At 36.6% G+C, this 17,698-nt stretch overlaps 1 protein-coding gene across 1 annotated transcript; it reads right to left on the minus strand.

Annotated features, from left to right (window-relative positions):
* Positions 1–625: 625 nt before the first annotated feature.
* Positions 626–17,477, minus strand: LOC140065741 (nicotinamide N-methyltransferase-like). Its single transcript, XM_072113314.1, has 3 exons — positions 17,288–17,477; positions 1,664–1,871; positions 626–1,452 (listed from the first exon to the last, which is right to left on the minus strand). Exons 1-3 carry the CDS (start codon positions 17,436–17,438, stop codon positions 1,026–1,028), a joined length of 786 nt encoding a protein of 261 aa, XP_071969415.1. The 5' UTR covers positions 17,439–17,477; the 3' UTR covers positions 626–1,025.
* Positions 17,478–17,698: the final 221 nt, after the last annotated feature.

Genomic DNA, 17,698 nt, shown 5'->3' on the forward strand with positions numbered 1-17,698 from the left:
AAAAAGAGAGGAAAAAACAAAAAAAATTTAAAATGACCCCAATAGTGTAAGGGAAGGACTTAACTCTCAGCCTCACAAACCGTCCCATATTTCTTATTGGGTTTTCCCTACACTGTGGCAAATGACTGGGTGTTTTTCTCTTGTTTCTACAAGGTGAAAACATGAAACAAGATAGACAAACATATTTAACAAACAGAAGGTTAACAATACATGTCACAGCAAGATAGCAAGTAAAGTACACAATCAATTAGACAGGAGTATAGCCGAGGATAACAGTGCAATAGCGCACATTTACTTAGTGCAGAACGCACATGATCAATGAAGTCCGGCGCACGGTCTTCATTAATATGGGGCAGGTTCCCAGCGCAGAGAGTGTGTAAGCTGTGTGCACCAGTTCATTTACGATGCACTTAGTGGGTGTACGCCACAATTATGTCAGATTTGCTGACATAAATGTTGCGGATGTGTCTAATTTGCAGTAGAACGCCCCTATAGGTGTAGAGTATTGTGTCGCAGTGCACATAGCAGTTTGCACATCTATTTATGTAAATGTGGACACAAGAATAATAATAAACACTGACAAAGAGCTAGCAAGACAAACTTTTTGACCAGTAAGGCTACATGGTGAACATCTTGGAACCATTTTATTGCAAAATGACTTTTTTTATCACTTTTTATATTGTTTATGAACAATTATATCAGATAGTGGGTGTTATAGCAGGGTTTAAGTTTTAAGTTACAGCTGACATATTTTGCATTTGTGGGGAGTTACTTTCCACAGTGTCATACTATTGCAGCACTTATCATTAGAAATTGTTTAATTAAAAGATATAGAACTGTGCTCCTGCAAGTGGTGGCTGTTTTTTTAGTTGTTGCTTATGATTCTAATGCCAAAATTTAGATGTGCATAATTTTTGGTCAGTTTTATTCAAAGGCAATACAGCTTTAAACCAGTTTTTCTCTACAATTTTAAATGATAAATAAGAAGATAGAAGAAGATTTGTCTTGTATTTTTCTACTACAGTCTACTTCTCTTCTCTATGAGCTGCAATGAATATGACATGCTTATGGTCAGCAAGATCACTCTCAACTGTTCTCTTAAAAACATTGCAATGATCAATTTTGAAGCCTTCTCCAACTAGAACTCCCCTGACAAATTCCTCATCACATGTAAGAAAATGAAACTTCTCTTTGCCAATTTTGAAATATGTTGCTCCTAAAGACCCAACTAATATGAGGTGTCCTCCAGGTTTTAGCAGCTTTGAGAACTTCCTGAGATATCTGATGTAATCTTGTTTGTCTTTGCTGATAATTTCCAGGAGCCAAGCGCTGATGATACAATCTGCTGGTGGTAAATCTATTGGTTCTGTCATATTTTCTTTCTCAGGGTCAAATTTTACAACATGTTGTAGCGCTGATCTCACTTTTCCTTCTTTACACTGAATGTCATCACTGTGAGAAACAAAAAAATTAACAAAAAACAATGGTATTGATAATATTCATGTGAGTGGAAAAGTAAACATTACTGACCCTAAAATGTAAACATTTATGTATCTTAATTTTGGGCAGTACGACTAATAGTACATAAATCATATGCTGTGTACAAATTTATGACATTTTCTTCATATCTCTTATACAGCAGTAGCAAAATCAAGTGTTTCACCTGTTTCCTTCCTTGTCTACATAAAGTTGTGCAGCATGACACCAGTCAAATGCTCCTGTACGTGTGTCCACCCATCTCTTCAGCTCCATGATGCATCTGTCATTGACCTTCAGGACTATGATGTGTTTGAAGAGCTCACAGGCTGCATACAGATGATGAATAATGGAACCAATGCTGAGGTCTATCAAGATCTCTCCTTTAATATGACCTGAAATGGAAAGTAAAACAGTGTTATAAAAATATTATGTAAAGTGACTGATTTTTGTATCACAAAAACACACTTATTGGAATTTCTCCCATACATACCAACAAGAACAAAAAAATCATAAAATAACCTTTGAGTTAATTAGTTAATATGACTAGTGAAAACAGTTTACAAATTCTGACACATTTAACCCCTTAACGCTGAAGCCACTTTTCACCTTCCTGACACGGCCCACTTTTTCAAATCTGCCCAAGTGATTTTAAAATTGTTTTCTCGTGACACTTTGTACTCCATGTTAGTAGAAAAATTTTGGTGGTATGTTTTGCATTTATTTATGAGAAAATCAGATATTTGGTGAAAATTTGGAAAAATTCTTGATTTTCGAACTTCAAAATGTTCTACTTTTTCCGTACATAGTCATAACAGCAAAAAGACGTAATATCTAACATTCACTAAATGTCTAATTTATGTGGACATGGTTTTTAATGCATACTCTTATTTTTGTAGGATGTTATGGGAACGCTAGGTGTAATTTTTCACATTTTCAGAAAAAAAGAAAAATCCTGCTATTGAGGGACTTGCTCAGGTTTAAAGTCACTTTGAGAGGCCTAATTAAAAGTAAAATCCCATAAATTACTCCATTATAGAAACTACACCCCTTAACGTACGTAAAACAACTTTTATGAAGTTTGTTAACCCTTTCATTGGTTTACAGGGGTTAAAACAAAATCGGATGCAATTTTGAAATTAAATTTTTTTTGGCTAAATTAATGTGTTTTTCATAAAATGTACAAATTCTCAGTGGATAGAATACCAAAACGCTCCACAAAATTTGATACCCAATCTCTACCGTGTATAATAATACCCCATATGTGATGGTAACCAGCTGTATGGGCACACGCCAGGGCATGGAGGGGGGAGCTGCACCATTCAGAGCAGATTATGCATTGTCACTTTATAATGGCTATACAATCTTTATTTTTTTGGCAATTTGGACATATAAGGGCTTATTTTTTGCAAAATGAGATGCACTTTACAAATACTTCATTTTAGTGGGTCTGTAGCTTTTTGATGAGATTTTATTAACTCTTTAATGTATGGAGGAAACGAAAATTGACAATTTTTGGTTTCTTTTTTTGTATATTTTGGGGGTCATACACCGTACAACTAAAAATACTATAATATTTTTATTCTATAGATCACTACGACTACAGTGATACCTCATTGTTTTTTAATATATTTTACAATTTTACAGGAAAAAAACGAATATAAAGAAAATCTCATTTGTTTTTGCATCACCATCTTTTCAGAGATATAACTTTAATATTTTTTGGTTGACAGAGCTGGTTTCAGGCTTATTTTTTACGTGTTGAGTTGTCCTTTTAAGTGGTAACATTTTAGTGCACATAACTTTTTTTTTATTACTTTTTGGAACATTTTTGTGAAGGGATTTTATGAAAATTTACATTTTTGGCGAGTTTTTTGCGTTTTGCTTTTACGGCGTTCACCGTACGGGTCCAATAATGTTGCTGACTTATCGTATAGATTGTTATGGATGCGGCCATACCAAATATGTGGGGTGTTTTCGTGATTTTCAGGTTTTTTTACTTTATTAGATGTGTATAGGGAATGTTTGTGTTTAAGGGACTTTAACTTTATTTAATTAATTCTTTTTAATAAAAAAATTGTCTATTTAGTGTTTTTAACGTTTTTTCTTTACTTTTACAGGTTAGCTTGAACAAGCGATTCACTGATCGCTTGTTCAAGCTATTCTTCACCTAATACAGTGTAATACAGATGTATTACACTGTATTATGTGACATACTGAGCATGCTGAGCATGCTCAGTGGGGCAGATTTACTTACCCGGCCCATTCGCGATCCAGCGGCGCCTTCTCTGCGGTGGATTCGGGTCCGGCCGGGATTCCCTAAGGCAGTTCCTCCGCCGTCCACCAGGTGGCGCTGCTGCGCTGCAGAGCATAGGAATGCACTGAAATGCACCGAGGCCGGCTGAGTGAAGGTAAGCGCGAGACCGGCGACACATTTTCCGTTTTTAAATGCGGCGTTTTTTTCGAATACGTCGGGTTTTCGTGCCGCCACGCCCCCCGATTTCCATCGCGTGCATGCCAGCGCCGATGCATCCCCACACTCCGATTGCGTGCGCCAAAATCCCAGGGCAATTCAGGGGAAATCGGAGCAAATCGGAAATATTCGTGTAACACGTCGGGAAAACGCGAATCGGGCCCTTAGTAAATGACTCCCAGTGTGTCACAGCCGGGTCCTGCCAGAAGGCAGGGACCCGGCTCCCCAGAAGCAGATCGCGCAGCCCCGGGCACCGGCAGTCCCGGGGCTGCGATCGGAGCAGCGGACCCTCCCGGTAAGCGCTGTGGGGGGGTCCAATTCCATCTAAATGCCCCTGACACGCCGTGGTCAGCGCGACCGCGGCATGTTAGGGGTTAACACCCGCGATTGGAGAAATCTCCGATCGCGGGTGTTAGAGGCAGGTGTCAGGAGCCGGCGCCAGAAGCTTGACGTACTATTACTGCATTTTGCGGGAATGCACCTCCCGCCATGCAGTAATAGTACGTCAAATGTCGGGAAGGGGTTAAAATGATTCCAAATATAATATTTAAAGATAAGTGTATGTGTGTGTATCTGTTTAAATATGTCCTCTAAATTAATACAATCACCAAATTTTGCACAGTCACTCTCTTTGACCCTGGAACATCATAGACCAGGTTTTGAGTCAAAATTTTCATCCAATGCTTTCCAAAATACACTTATTACCCACCATATACAGGAGACATTTTTGTTTTGTTTGCTGCTGCTGTGGAAGTTAGCAACCAATTACAGCTCAGCTTCTATTTTGCCACAGGTCTTTAATATGAGCTCTGAGCTTTATTTGGTTAGTATAAGCAATGAGTATAAGACAGATTATATATGGGGTAATAAGCATTATCCAATATATTTTCTGTATTAATTCCTCATGATTTTCTAAATGCCCGCTTGCTGATGTTCAACAGACGTATTGATGTATTGTTTAGTAAAAGTGGATAGAAATCCATCCCTGGGCATGTGATGCCAAACTGGTGCATGGATTGTTCAAATCACAAAGAGAAATCTGAGCTGCGTTTATAACTAGTATTCCTGTGTGCCATCACATTACCCGGGACAGAATTTTAGTGCTAAGTTGGTGTAAACCAAATTTGCCAAAATTGGCACCCTGATCGACCCCTGATCCCAAAAAGATGCCACTGTTATTGCTTCAGCTGCATATTTGGGGAATAAGCACGGGAATAAGTGCCAAACTGGTTGATTGACTGCTGAGCAACCACTCAAACAACTTCCACCACTTTAGCAAACACAGGCATGTCCTCTGTTGACATGGCTGTGATTGGCCAGCTAGGACATATGAATCTGCTGTAAGAGAACAGGCTCACATATCCAGATACCATAACAGATAAGAGAGGTTTCTGCCCTCCATAACTTCAGATACAAATACTAACAATCGTCCTTGGAAAGGAGAGTAGGCTGCTGGGATTAGGGGCAGCTTGAAATCTGATACAATAGCACTTTCAGGACACTGAAAAACTGCATTAAGCTACTGATAGGCTGCTATGGTCCTGGACCACACTTAGTACTATGGGTATTTAATGCATCATCCATCAATATCCTATAAGCACCCACTCCGTATAGTTTACAGTTCTAGCAAAATCTTTAAGGGGCAGTCTCAGTCTCTTTGAAGTTTCAGTATCATCAAGCACAATCTTAAAGTCCCTATCTCAGTATAGTTTGTAATCCCAGCATCAGTCATCAAAATCTTAAAAGTACTGTCTCGGTATAGTTTGCAGTTCCATCAAAATCTTTAAAGGGAATTCTCAGTATAGTTTGCATCTGTCTTACCTTACACTCTCAGCAGCTCCCTGTCCTCCATCACCAGGACTCATGGCTCAGGCCTGCGGATTTTGCCCAAGAACTACTGTGACACAAAAAATGCATACATCTAACGTCCTATTCGTACCATACCACTCTGATTCCCTCCTAAAACTCTGGCATAACAACACTTTCTTGATGAATCTCCCTTCATGTAACAATTAGAGCTTGCTCTTCAGGACTATTTTACCTTTGATAACATCCTGGAAGTTAGCTCATTTTTCTTATGGACCCTACACAAATTAAATTTTGGTGCTTTCATGTAGGAGCAAACTACCATAGGAATATAAAAGCTCATTTAACACATCCCATGATGCAGTTTTCAATCACTGAACAACTATTAGAGAAAGCCCCTCCCCCTGCATTATACAATAAGCTTTTTATATTGTGTAAAGAAAATAGGTCTCATGATGGGGAATCTTATAAACATGTAACTGCTATGAAAACAACACATTACTCCTCCCACAAGGAGCCCTCCAGGTTAATGGTACATAGAATTAAAAGAAAATGTACCACTTTGTTAAACACATTTTTGACATTTTTGGCTGGGCTGACATAAGGCCTGTTTTTCACTCACTGCACATGATCCTGTGCGTTATTATATCTGTCCTGACCAAGGTTTTGCTCTGCTCTCTTAAGTTGATTTACCAGTTTATATTATTTATTTAGAATCATTTTAATGCAGTTGATCTAAGAATGTAATAAAAATATGCCCTGAAGGCTATGTGCTGATCTTTCTCATTGGAGAAAATGTTGGGCAGCTCTGCAATCCAATCCAATTCTTTTCTTAATTCTTTATTTTTTCTTTATTTCAATTTTCAATGTATAACTAATTGAACAGCATAAGTGTTCCATGACTCATAAGTGATAAAGACAAACAATTTGAGCATAGCCCCCACCCCATATTCAGAAGGTAAAATGTAAGTCAGTAGCCTGTATGATTTAAATGAAAAGATGTTGCAAGTTGTTTAACCCCTTCACAACTGCCATACGGCTATACACGTCCTATTTGCACCCGCCCTATGCAGAAAAGACGTTTAACCCCTTCCCGACGCGCGCCGTACTTGTATCCGTTGCCATGACAGCTTCGGGTCTCACGAAGACCCAAAGCTGTCTTGTTTTAACCCATTCATTACAATGTGCTAATTGTGCATTACACTTGAAACAAAGACAAAAAAGGAACAACAGAGGACGGCACCTCGGGTAATAACGTCTGATTAATCCAGCTCAAGGGTAAGAGAAAGCGGAGGTGCTCACCAGATGGATTCTTGTAAGAAGGCTCATAAAATACTGAAGGGAGTTCCTTCTTCCTCCTTGTCAGGATCCAGAAAGTATTTAGGGTATTTGTAGGGAGTATCACTGTCTATGCAGCTCCCACAGTCAGGAGAACCGGTACCGCCAAGGGCGTCCGGTAAAGCAATGAAATATAGGAAAAAATTTACCCAGACTAACGTGGGGCGCTGACAGTGTACTTCCCAAAGGAAATCAAATACCCTTGGTTTAGCAAAAAACAAAAATATGTGCCCAAATGTGACGCGTTTCGGGTGTTCAACACCCTTTCTCAAACAAAGGACAATAAATATAACATTAAAATACCAATCTTATATACTATAAAAATAGCCATAAACAGTATCAGGTGACTTACATACTTAGAAGCTGCAGGACTCTAGTTTCCGGGTCTGCACGCCGGGAAAGCCCGCGAACAACAGCGTGTTGTTGCGCATGCGCAGTTGCCACTGGAGCGCCAGATGTTTGACCGGCATGCCATGGCAACGCTCGCATACATAGAATGGATATTAGTAAACATGGTTAGAGAGCAATTAGGAACAGTTAAGAGTATGTTAGTAAACACGGGGACGCAATTTGTTACTAGCAGAAGCGGGTCAATCTAATTAATAGATAGATTTCAAATAGCGGTCCCAGCTTGTAGGAGTACTCGGACATGAATAGTAAGTGCAGAATTGATTGCCCTGCATTGCAGTCTATATAAAAAAAATGCATAAATTACAGAATATACATAATAAAAATCCATAAAACATGTATAAAAAGTATATAAAAACATATATAAATATTCATAAGTGATGATATTATCTAAGATAAAACTACTCAGGGACAGTCTAAAATTAATACATTGTGAACATAAACAACATGGTCAAAATACAAGAAAGAAATTAAAATAGAGTTAATCTGCACACGAGAGATGCATAAGAATTGTTGCATGCATAAATTCACTCAATTCCATCAATAATTACATAAACACATATATATACAAAATATATCCATGTATGCAATAAAGAATAGGGTGCAAGGTATTTAAACCCTCATAGTAGCATTGGAAGATGCTCTAGTATATATTTTCTAGGCTTTCATTCAGCCCTAAGGGTACCAAGCTCTGAAGCTTGAATATCCAGTACATCTCGCGTCTTTTGAGATGGTTAAATCTCTGTGGGACAGTAGAGCTGATGTGTTCAATCGGGAGTATGCTAAATTCCTTGATGCTACAGTTATAATGAGTAGCTGCGTGCCGTGACACACTGTGAAGGGAAAAACCATTTTGGATATTATGTCTATGAGTATTGAGCCTTTCTCTTAAAGGTTGAATGGGGCGCCCAATGTATTGCAATTTACACTTGCATTCTATTAAGTAAATTATGTAGTTTGATCCACAATTTATAAAGCATTTTATTGGGTGCCTCTCTTTTGTTATGTTCGACATAAATGTCTTTTGTCTGTGCCTGATTGATTTGCAGCACTCACAACATGCATGTCCACACTTAAAGCTACCCACAACTTTAGGAAACAGGGAAATAGGAGGATTCTTAGCTGTCACAGGTCTCAAACGACTCGGGGCCAAGATATTTTTGAGTGTTTTGGCCCTCCTGAAAGTTAAGCGTGGATTCTTGGGGATAACCCAAGTATGTATAATTAAAAAAAAGTCAAAAACACTAAAGTTAACACATTAGAATAAATAAAAAATAAATACATAAAAATATAAGCCCCTAAAATGTCACTTTCCCATAAAAAAACTTAATAAAGTATAAAAAACATAAAAACACAAAAAAACCCCGCATATTTGGTATTGCCGCGTCCGTAACAATCTGCATAATAAAACAGAATTGTTACTGGACCCGCACGGTAAACGCCGGAGGAAAAAAACGCAAAAAACATTCCGAAAAAAGATAGTTTTTAATTAATACCCTATAAAAAATGCTCTAAAAAGTGATTTAAAAAATGTTATGCACTCCAAAATAATCCCACTAAAAAGAACAACTGTTCTCGCAAAAAATAAGCCCCTAACAAGATTTATCTGCCAAAAAATAAAAAAGTTATGCATATAAAAAGATGGTGATGCTAAAATGAATAAGATTTTCTCCAAATTAGTTTTTATTCAGTACAATTGAATAAAATACACAAAACCCCCACATATTTGGTATCCCTGCGTCCGTAACAATCTGCATAATAAAACAGAATCGTTATTAGATCCGCAAAGTTAACCCCGTAAAAAACAAAACAAAAAAAAGCTCCAGAAAAAAGATCATTTTCAATTAATACCCTATAAAAATGCTCTAAAAAGGGATTTAAAAAATGTTATGCACTCTAAAATAAGACCACTAAAAAGAACAATCCTTCTCGCAAAAAATAAGCCCTTAAACAGATTTGTGAGGCGAAAAATAAAAAAGTTATGCATATGAAAGACGGTGATGCTAAAAGTAACAACATTTTTGCCAAATTACTTTTTATGCACTAAAAATGGGAAAAAAATAAAAAATCTATATAAATGAGGTCTTTTTGTAATCGTGGCGACCCATAGAATAAAAATAATATACTATTTTTATGGTATGGTAAACAGCCAAAAAAAAAAACCCCATAAAAATCTTCCTGAAAAGTGATGATTTTCATTTCCTCCACTAACAAAGAGTTAATAAAATCTCACCAATTAGCCTATAGATTCCCCCAAATTACGTACCAGAAAAGTGCATCTCGTGGCAAAAGAAATAAGCCCCTATTGGTCCACATTAAAAAAAGAAAAAAATTATAGCCTGTACAATGTGACATGGCAAATCTGATCTGGATGGCGCCTCCTTCCCTTCTATGCCCGGCCGTGCGCCCATACAGCAGGTTACCACCACATGTAGAGTATCCGTGTACTCGGGAGAAATTGGGTAACAAACTTTGTGGAGCCTTTATTCATTTAATCCATTGTAAATGTTTAATTTTCCACCCAAAATGAGTGTATTGTGAAAAAATATTACAATTTGCAGACTGCACCTCCATTTTGTTTTAACCCCTATAAAACACGTAAAGCGTTAACAAACTTCTTAAAAGTGGTTTTTCATACGTTGAGGGGTGTAGTTTCCATAATGGGGTAATTTATGAGTCTCGCTATTATTTAGGCCTCTCAGTGTCAATTAGAAGTTGAGCAGGTCCATCTAAATACAGGTTTTGGTGATTTTACAAAAAATTAGAAAAATGATACCTAAATTCTGAGCCTCATAACATTCTAGTAAAATATGTGGAATCTTAAAAAACCATGCCAACATAAAGCAGACATTTGGGAAATGTAAGTTATGAATTTATTTGGGAGCTATGACTATCTGCATCAAAAGTAGAGAATTTAGAACGTTGAAAATAAAGAATTTTTCCAAATTTTTGCCAAATTTAGTTTTTTTTCATAACTAAACACAAAAGATATCATCCAAATTTTTAAACTAATTTGAAGTACAATGTGTCACGAGAAAACAATCTCAAAATCCCCTGGATATCTCATAGCGTTCCAAAACTATAACCACTTATAGTGACACAGGTCAGATTTGAAGAATGGGGCCGTGTCCTTAAGGCCAAAATAGGCTGTGTCCCCTAGGGGTTAATAGAATGCAAGTGTAAATTGCAATACATTGGGTGCACCATTCAGCCTTTAGGAGAAAGGCTCAATACTCATAGACATAATATCCAAAATGATTTTACCCTTCACAGTGTGTCACGGAACGCAGCTACTCATCATAACTGTAGTATCAAGGAATTTAGCATACTCCCGATTGAACACATCAGCTCTACTGTCCCACAGAGATTTAACCATCTCAAAAGACGCAAGATGTACTGGATATTCAAGCTTCAGAGCTTGGTACCCATAGGGCTAAATGAAAGCCTAGAAAATATATACTAGAGCATCTTCAATGCTACTATGAGGGTTTAAATACCTTGCGCCCTATTCTTTATTGCATACATGGATATATTTTGTATATATATGTGTTTATGTAATTATTGATGGAATTGAGTACATTTATGCATGCAACAATTCTTATGCATCTCTTGTGTGCAGATTAACTCTATTTTAATTCCTTTCTTGTATTTTGACCATGTTGTTAATGTTCACAATGTATTAATTTTAGACTGTCCCTGAGTAGTTTTATCTTAGATAATATCATCACTTATGAATATTTATATATGTTTTTATATACTTTTTATACATGTTTTATGGATTTTTATTATGTATATTATTATGCATTTTTTACATAGACTGCAATGCAGGGCAATCAATTCTGCACTTACTATTCATGTCCGAGTACTCCTACAAGCTGGGACCGCTATTTGAAATCTATCTATTAATTAGATTGACCCGCTTCTGCTAGTAACAAATTGCGTCCCCGTGTTTACTAACATACTCTTAACTGTTCCTAATTGCTCTCTAACCATGTTTACTAATATCCATTCTATGTATGCGAGCGTTGCCATTGAATACCGGTCAAACATCCGGCGCTCCAGTGGCAACTGCGCATGCGCAACAACACGCTGTTGTTCGCAGGCTTTCCCGGCGTGCAGACCCGGAAACTAGAGTCCTGCAGCTTCTAAGTATGTAAGTCACCTGATGCTGTTTATGGCTATTTTTATAGCATATAAGATTGGTATTTTAATGTTATATTTACTGTCCTTTGTTTGAGAAAGGGTGTTGAACACCCGAAACGCGTCATGTTTGCGCACATATCTGTATATGTAATTTTAAAAAGGATCAAAATTCTTTAGTTTTTTGCTAAACCAAGGGTATTTGATTTCCTTTGGGAAGTACACTGTCAGCGCCCCACGTTAGTCTGGGTACATTTTTTCCTATATTTCTAATTGTGCATTGTAATGAATGAGGAGGAAAATCCCTATATGCTGCCATACTGCGGTATGGCAGTATATGATAGGATCGATCAGACAACCTAGGGTCAAAGTACCCTAGGGAGTCTGAAAAATAGTAAAAGTAAAAATAAAAAAAATGTTGAAAAAAAATTATAATAAAAGAAACTAAAAATTCAAATCACCCCCCTTTCCCTTTATAAATAAAACTAAACAGTAAAAATCATGAACACATTTGGCATTCCCACATCCAAAAATGCCTGATCTATCAAAATATAATAACGGTTTTTCACTGCGTTTAACCCCGTAACAGAAAATAGCGCCCAAAGTCGAAAATGGCATTTTTTTGCCATTTTGAAAAATATTAAAAAAATTAATAAAAAGTGATCAAAAGGTCACACAGTCCTACAATTTATAGCAATGAAAACATCATCAAAATTCGCAAAAATTGACACCACCCACAGCTCCGTCCACTAAAGTATGAAAAAGTTATTGGCGTCAGAAGATGACAAAATAAAAAAATAATTTCTATACAGGAGGTTTTCATTTTTTTTAAATGTATGAAAGCAGTATAAAACTTATACAAATTTGTTATCCACGTGATCGCACCGATTTGTTACGCAGAAAATAAGCCATCACAGAGCTCTTTATGTGGAAAAATAAAAAAGTTATAGATTTTTGAAGGTGGTGAGTGATAAATGGAAGTGAAAAAACTAAAAAGGGCCAGGTCGTTAAGGGGTTAAAATCTTGTGACAGTGACCAGATTCAAACGGCCATATCTCCTGAACCCTGGAACATAGTAACAGTTTTATGCCATGCTAAACAGGAGAATCTCCCCTTAAGTGGCGTAACTAGAAGCTGATGGGCCCCAGTGTAAAGTCTGTGCCAGGCCCCCGACTACAATGTATGGTTTATAGTAATAGTCTTCTCATATTGGAAAGTGACACCATAAGGGCCCCCTAAACCTCATGGGCCCAGGTGCAGCCGCAACCTCTGCACCCCCTCAAGTTACGCCCCTCCTCCCCTTTAATATGCTGTTTAGATTGTGTATGGATGGTTAACAGAACCAGAGAACCTTAAAGGTTTACTAAAAAAAATGATTTTTAGTTCCAGTTTTCTTAAGCATCCATGCACCATCCATATATCATATTAAAGAGGGGACTCTTCTTTTTCATATGAATTGTTTTCTAGATAAAAGGGTTCAGGAAATGTAGCATTAGAATCTGCAGGGGACTTTTACTTTGTAGAAGTACACACATCCTCTGTATCTGTAGCTGATCCTGGGAAAGGGTGATGGAATAATGTGGTACATATTTATAACATATTTTGGTAAAAGTTACTACTTATTTAAAAAACTTTAATTGAAAAAATTACAAAAAAGCTTATTTTTTCACATTTGTAGTTAATTATTGATGCATTTTATAAAGAAAAATATATGTAATTAATAAAATCATTCCATCACGTAAAACTCTCCCATGTCATGAAAAAACAAAGTAAAAATTGTTATGATATATAAAGCTTTTCCAGAGATATTGTTATTTAAACTGCCTAGCGCATAGCAGAATGTCAAACATTGACCTGGACTAATGTATTGCAGCATATTACATAGTCAGCCTATGCATTCTGCCTAGATGCACTGTTAGATCGGTGGGTGCTGGAGGGTGCCGATCGTTGCGCTGATGCCCCATAGACGCCGCGTAGTATCACGTCTAGTTGCGCAAAGGGGTTAATGTAGGGTATAAAAAGTTAGTCTGGATCATATTTTCTCTTCCTCTTCCTCTTTTTGGTGGATGTGCAAATGTAAAACAAGCATTATTTGCACACATAATAGTATTTCATTAATTGTTGTCTTTGTGTCTATAGGGACCCTGAACCCACACCTATGTATATGCTTCACAGTCAAAGCTTAAGATCCTGTAGTATAAAGAAATTTAAGGGTATGTGTGCTCTGGATACCCCTGGTGGCCTTTTTTTGTCTCTGCATGCTTTGTCTTGCAACTATTTGCTCAATTTGCAAGTTTTCAAACATTTTGATTTCCCATTGTTGTTTAGTTCTTGATTACACTTTCCAATATCTGTCCTGTAAAGTTTTATCTGTCCACTACTTTATAAAGTTATTTGGTGTTTGTGTCACACACCCCTTTCCCTTGTTAAGCCCTTAATACATGGAATACAGGCGAAGTCCTCTTCATGCAAAGGTGGGGGTTGTTGCATATCGCCGCCCCTGATGACGTTCGGGGGCGCGGCGATCGGTTGCCATGGTAGCCTCGGGTCTTTGTTTGACCCGAAGCTATCTGGCTTCTGCAGATTCGTTACAATGAGCCAGTGGCTCATTGTAATGAATGAGCTGCAAAAATGCCATATGTTGCAATACAGAAGTATTGCAGTATATGGTAGGAACGATCTGACCATCTAGGGTTAATGTACCCTAGATGGTCTAAGAATTAGTGTAAAAAAAGAAAAAAAAAAGTTTAAAAAATAAAAAAAATGTATAAAATATTAAAAATTCAAATCACCCCCCTTTCCCTAGAACTGATATAAAACATAATAAACAGTAAAAATCACAGACACATTAGGTATCGCTGTGTCCCAAAATGCCCGATCTATCAAAATATAAAAACGGTTACGGGCGGCGGTGACCTCCGAGGCGGGAAATGGAGCCCAAATTTCCGAAATGCGACTTTTACACCTTTTTACATCACATAAAAAATGGAATAAAAAATGATCAAAATGTTGCACAGAACTTAAAATGGTAGTAATGCAAACGTCGTCTCATTTTGCAAAAAATGACATCCCCCCCAGCCCCGAGCACCAAAGTATGAAAAAGTTATTAGCGTCAGAAGATGGCAAATTTTTTTTTTTTTTGTAAACATTCGTTTAATTTTTGGAAATGTATTAAAACACAATTTAACTTATATAAATTTGGTATCACCGCGATCGCACCGAACCAAAGAATAAAGCTGATGTGTTATTTTGAGTGCACAGTCAAAGTTGTAAAAACTGAGCCCACAAGAACGTGACTCACGTGCGTTTTTAAAATTTTTTTTCCACATTTGGAATTTTTTTTCAGCTTTGCAGTACACGGCATGTTAAAATAAATAACATTACGGGAAAATAAAATTTGTTACGCACAAAATAAGCTTTTACACAGGTCTGTACACGTAAAAATGAAAAAGTTATGGATTTTTGAAGGTGGAGAGCGAGAAATGAGTGAAAAAACCCTGCGTCCTTAAGGGGTAATATAGTTTTCCTTTGAACCTATCCTTTAGAAATTGGCACACGTAAATAGTGCATGCATATATAAATTAAAAGTGTTGCGACACAAACCTAAACTCCTCCAGTGTCACAGAAAGAGACCTGGAGCTGACCACCGTCACTGCCACATGAGAGTACAGCAAAGTACTGAAAAAACACATCCAAAACCCCCAAGCTTTGGATGTGTTTTTTCAGTACTTTGCTGTGCAATGCAAAATTAACACAAATCATCTTTAAGAGGGGTCAAAAAATGCCAAGGAGGAAAATACAGATAAAACCAAAAAAAAAATGTCAGTAGAAGATTTGAAACAGAAACACATGTTTAAGGATAGATTGCATCAAATAAATAATAAAGTATTGAGTCTTATCGTTTCTTATACTAATGGATGCATGGATGCAGGCAAAGCAGGATAAGCACACAATAAGGTGAAGTTAACAAGACAGTTCAAAACTCTGTTAGTTACACCCAAAAAAGGTAAAGTATCAGTTTTAAATCCCACTGACATCAATGTACATTTGCGGACGTCCCTCTAGGCAGATGTTGCTTACCCATGCTTTTTGGGACAAAAGAAGGTGAATGCAGGAGTTTCAATAAGTTTAAAAAAACACATGGATAAGAGAAACCTTTCTGATGGAACATGACAATGACATACATTTTAAATTGATGTGAATGGGAAATGTAATTGGCTATGTCAATCCACTGTTCTTTACCTTTATTTTTACCTAGGTAAGGAACAGAAATTTTAATGGAAGTGTGAATATAGCCTTAGAAGAACAGCACACAAACTTATAAAAAATATTTATCTTTTGATCTTGATTTTAATTTTACAGATGAGAAGCAAGGCAACAACAGAGCTCAGCAACATCATCACCTTTGTCAATGAGCAGGGCTATGAGCTGCTCCATGATTCAGGGAGTTGTAAGTATTAGACTAGGATCATGGAACAGCTCTCAGCCCCTCTGCACGCAAAGTACAGGAAATTCCGTTCTGTCAGGCAGATCCAGAAGCAGTTCAGTTACAAAAAATAAAGCAAAAAAAGTCCCTCAAAAATGTCAGAAGAATGTACCGCGACCAATTTGACATGCTTTGTGCAGCGATGCATAATCTGTGTGCGCTATATAAATAAAGAATTATTATTATTATTATTATGAGGGGCCAAAGGGGAGAAAATCAAAAAGTGTAAAATGGAGGTCAAGGTAGAAGCAAACAGAAATGACTCCAGTCCCCCAAACCTTCAACCAACTGTCGAGGAGGTAAATCAACTAAAGATTAAAATTTAGAAGCAAACTTATCTTCCAAAAATAAAAAATACAAAGCAAAATATGTTTCATTTATAAGATGAGGAGCAGGACCAAAAGCAAATGGTAACCCTGGTGCTGGACCCTGTCCAGTAGCCACTAGCTGAAGCCAAGCCACCAGTGGAAGAAGAAGCAGCAGTGGAAGTAGAAACACAAACAAAAAAAAATATCCAACTATATTCAAGTAGTTGCCATTCAAGCATCAAAACATTCAGAAATATATATATATAGTGTATGTATATTTGTATATAAAAAATTTTAAATACAACTATTTACAAATAGCTGCTATTCAAGCATCAAAACACAACATTAAAATACAACTATTTTCAAGTAGTTGACATTCAAGTAACAAAACACAAAGAAAAAAAAAATATATACAGTTGTGTTCAATACTTGACATTCAAGCTGCAAAACACGAAAAAAAATATAAAACTTTGTTAAAGTAGTTGCCATTTGAACAACAAAACACAAAAAAAATTATGTTATGTTTGTATAAAAATCAAAACTGAAAAATTTGTATAAAATCAAATATTGCAAGTCTTGCTAATAATGGAAAACAATGTTAAACCAAAAAATAGAGACAAAAATACACAATAAAGAACCCAAAACAGCAACAGATATGGCCCCCTATGTTAGAACTAATCCAATTTTTAATTGTTCTACTCATATAACTTTTAACAAAGTCAGAGACAGGGATTTGATTATAACTAAATTAAATGATTTAAATTTGATAATAATTGATGCTGTAAAGATAAAAAATAACTTCTTACAAATGTATTGAAAAATGAAAATATTTAATAATAGGAAAACACATACCCAATTTAAAGGTTTTTCTAAAATGTTGAATGGGGAACTTCACGAAATCCTCTTCAAAGACCATCTCCTGGTTACCAGAGAAATAATCCTCCAGAATTTGTCTGGTATCACAGTCATGTATATGATAGACCTTAAGAGCACTGGAATCCATCTTCTTCTATTAGTTGCTGGTAGACTGTCTTTCTCTATTCTGGGGATCGAGGTCTTTATATAAGTATTACACATTAGTCATTTGTTTAAATAAGAATCATCTGTCACATCATGAGGTGTTCTATTTGCATAGTTTGTTGTGTTTTATTGTTTAATCATAGTATTTATTAAGCGCATAAAGCTTTTTCATTAATCAGGGATTACCGGTAATGGTGTCAGGGAAAACAATCCACACAATACAGTCACCATTTCATACAATTA

This window comes from Engystomops pustulosus, chromosome 6 (assembly GCF_040894005.1).
Source record: "Engystomops pustulosus chromosome 6, aEngPut4.maternal, whole genome shotgun sequence".
Taxonomy (NCBI): Eukaryota; Metazoa; Chordata; class Amphibia; order Anura; family Leptodactylidae; genus Engystomops; species Engystomops pustulosus.

Bases quoted from the DNA above. Each gene is read 5' to 3' on its own strand.
- LOC140065741 (XM_072113314.1), bottom strand. From the start codon at position 17,438: ATGGATTCCAGTGCTCTTAAGGTCTATCATATACATGACTGTGATACC. The intron at 1,872-17,287 runs GTATGTGTTTTC...TTTCCATTTCAG, and splicing joins TAGAAAAACCTTTAAATTGG to GTCATATTAAAGGAGAGATC. The intron at 1,453-1,663 runs GTGAAACACTTG...TGTTTCTCACAG, and splicing joins GTAGACAAGGAAGGAAACAG to TGATGACATTCAGTGTAAAG.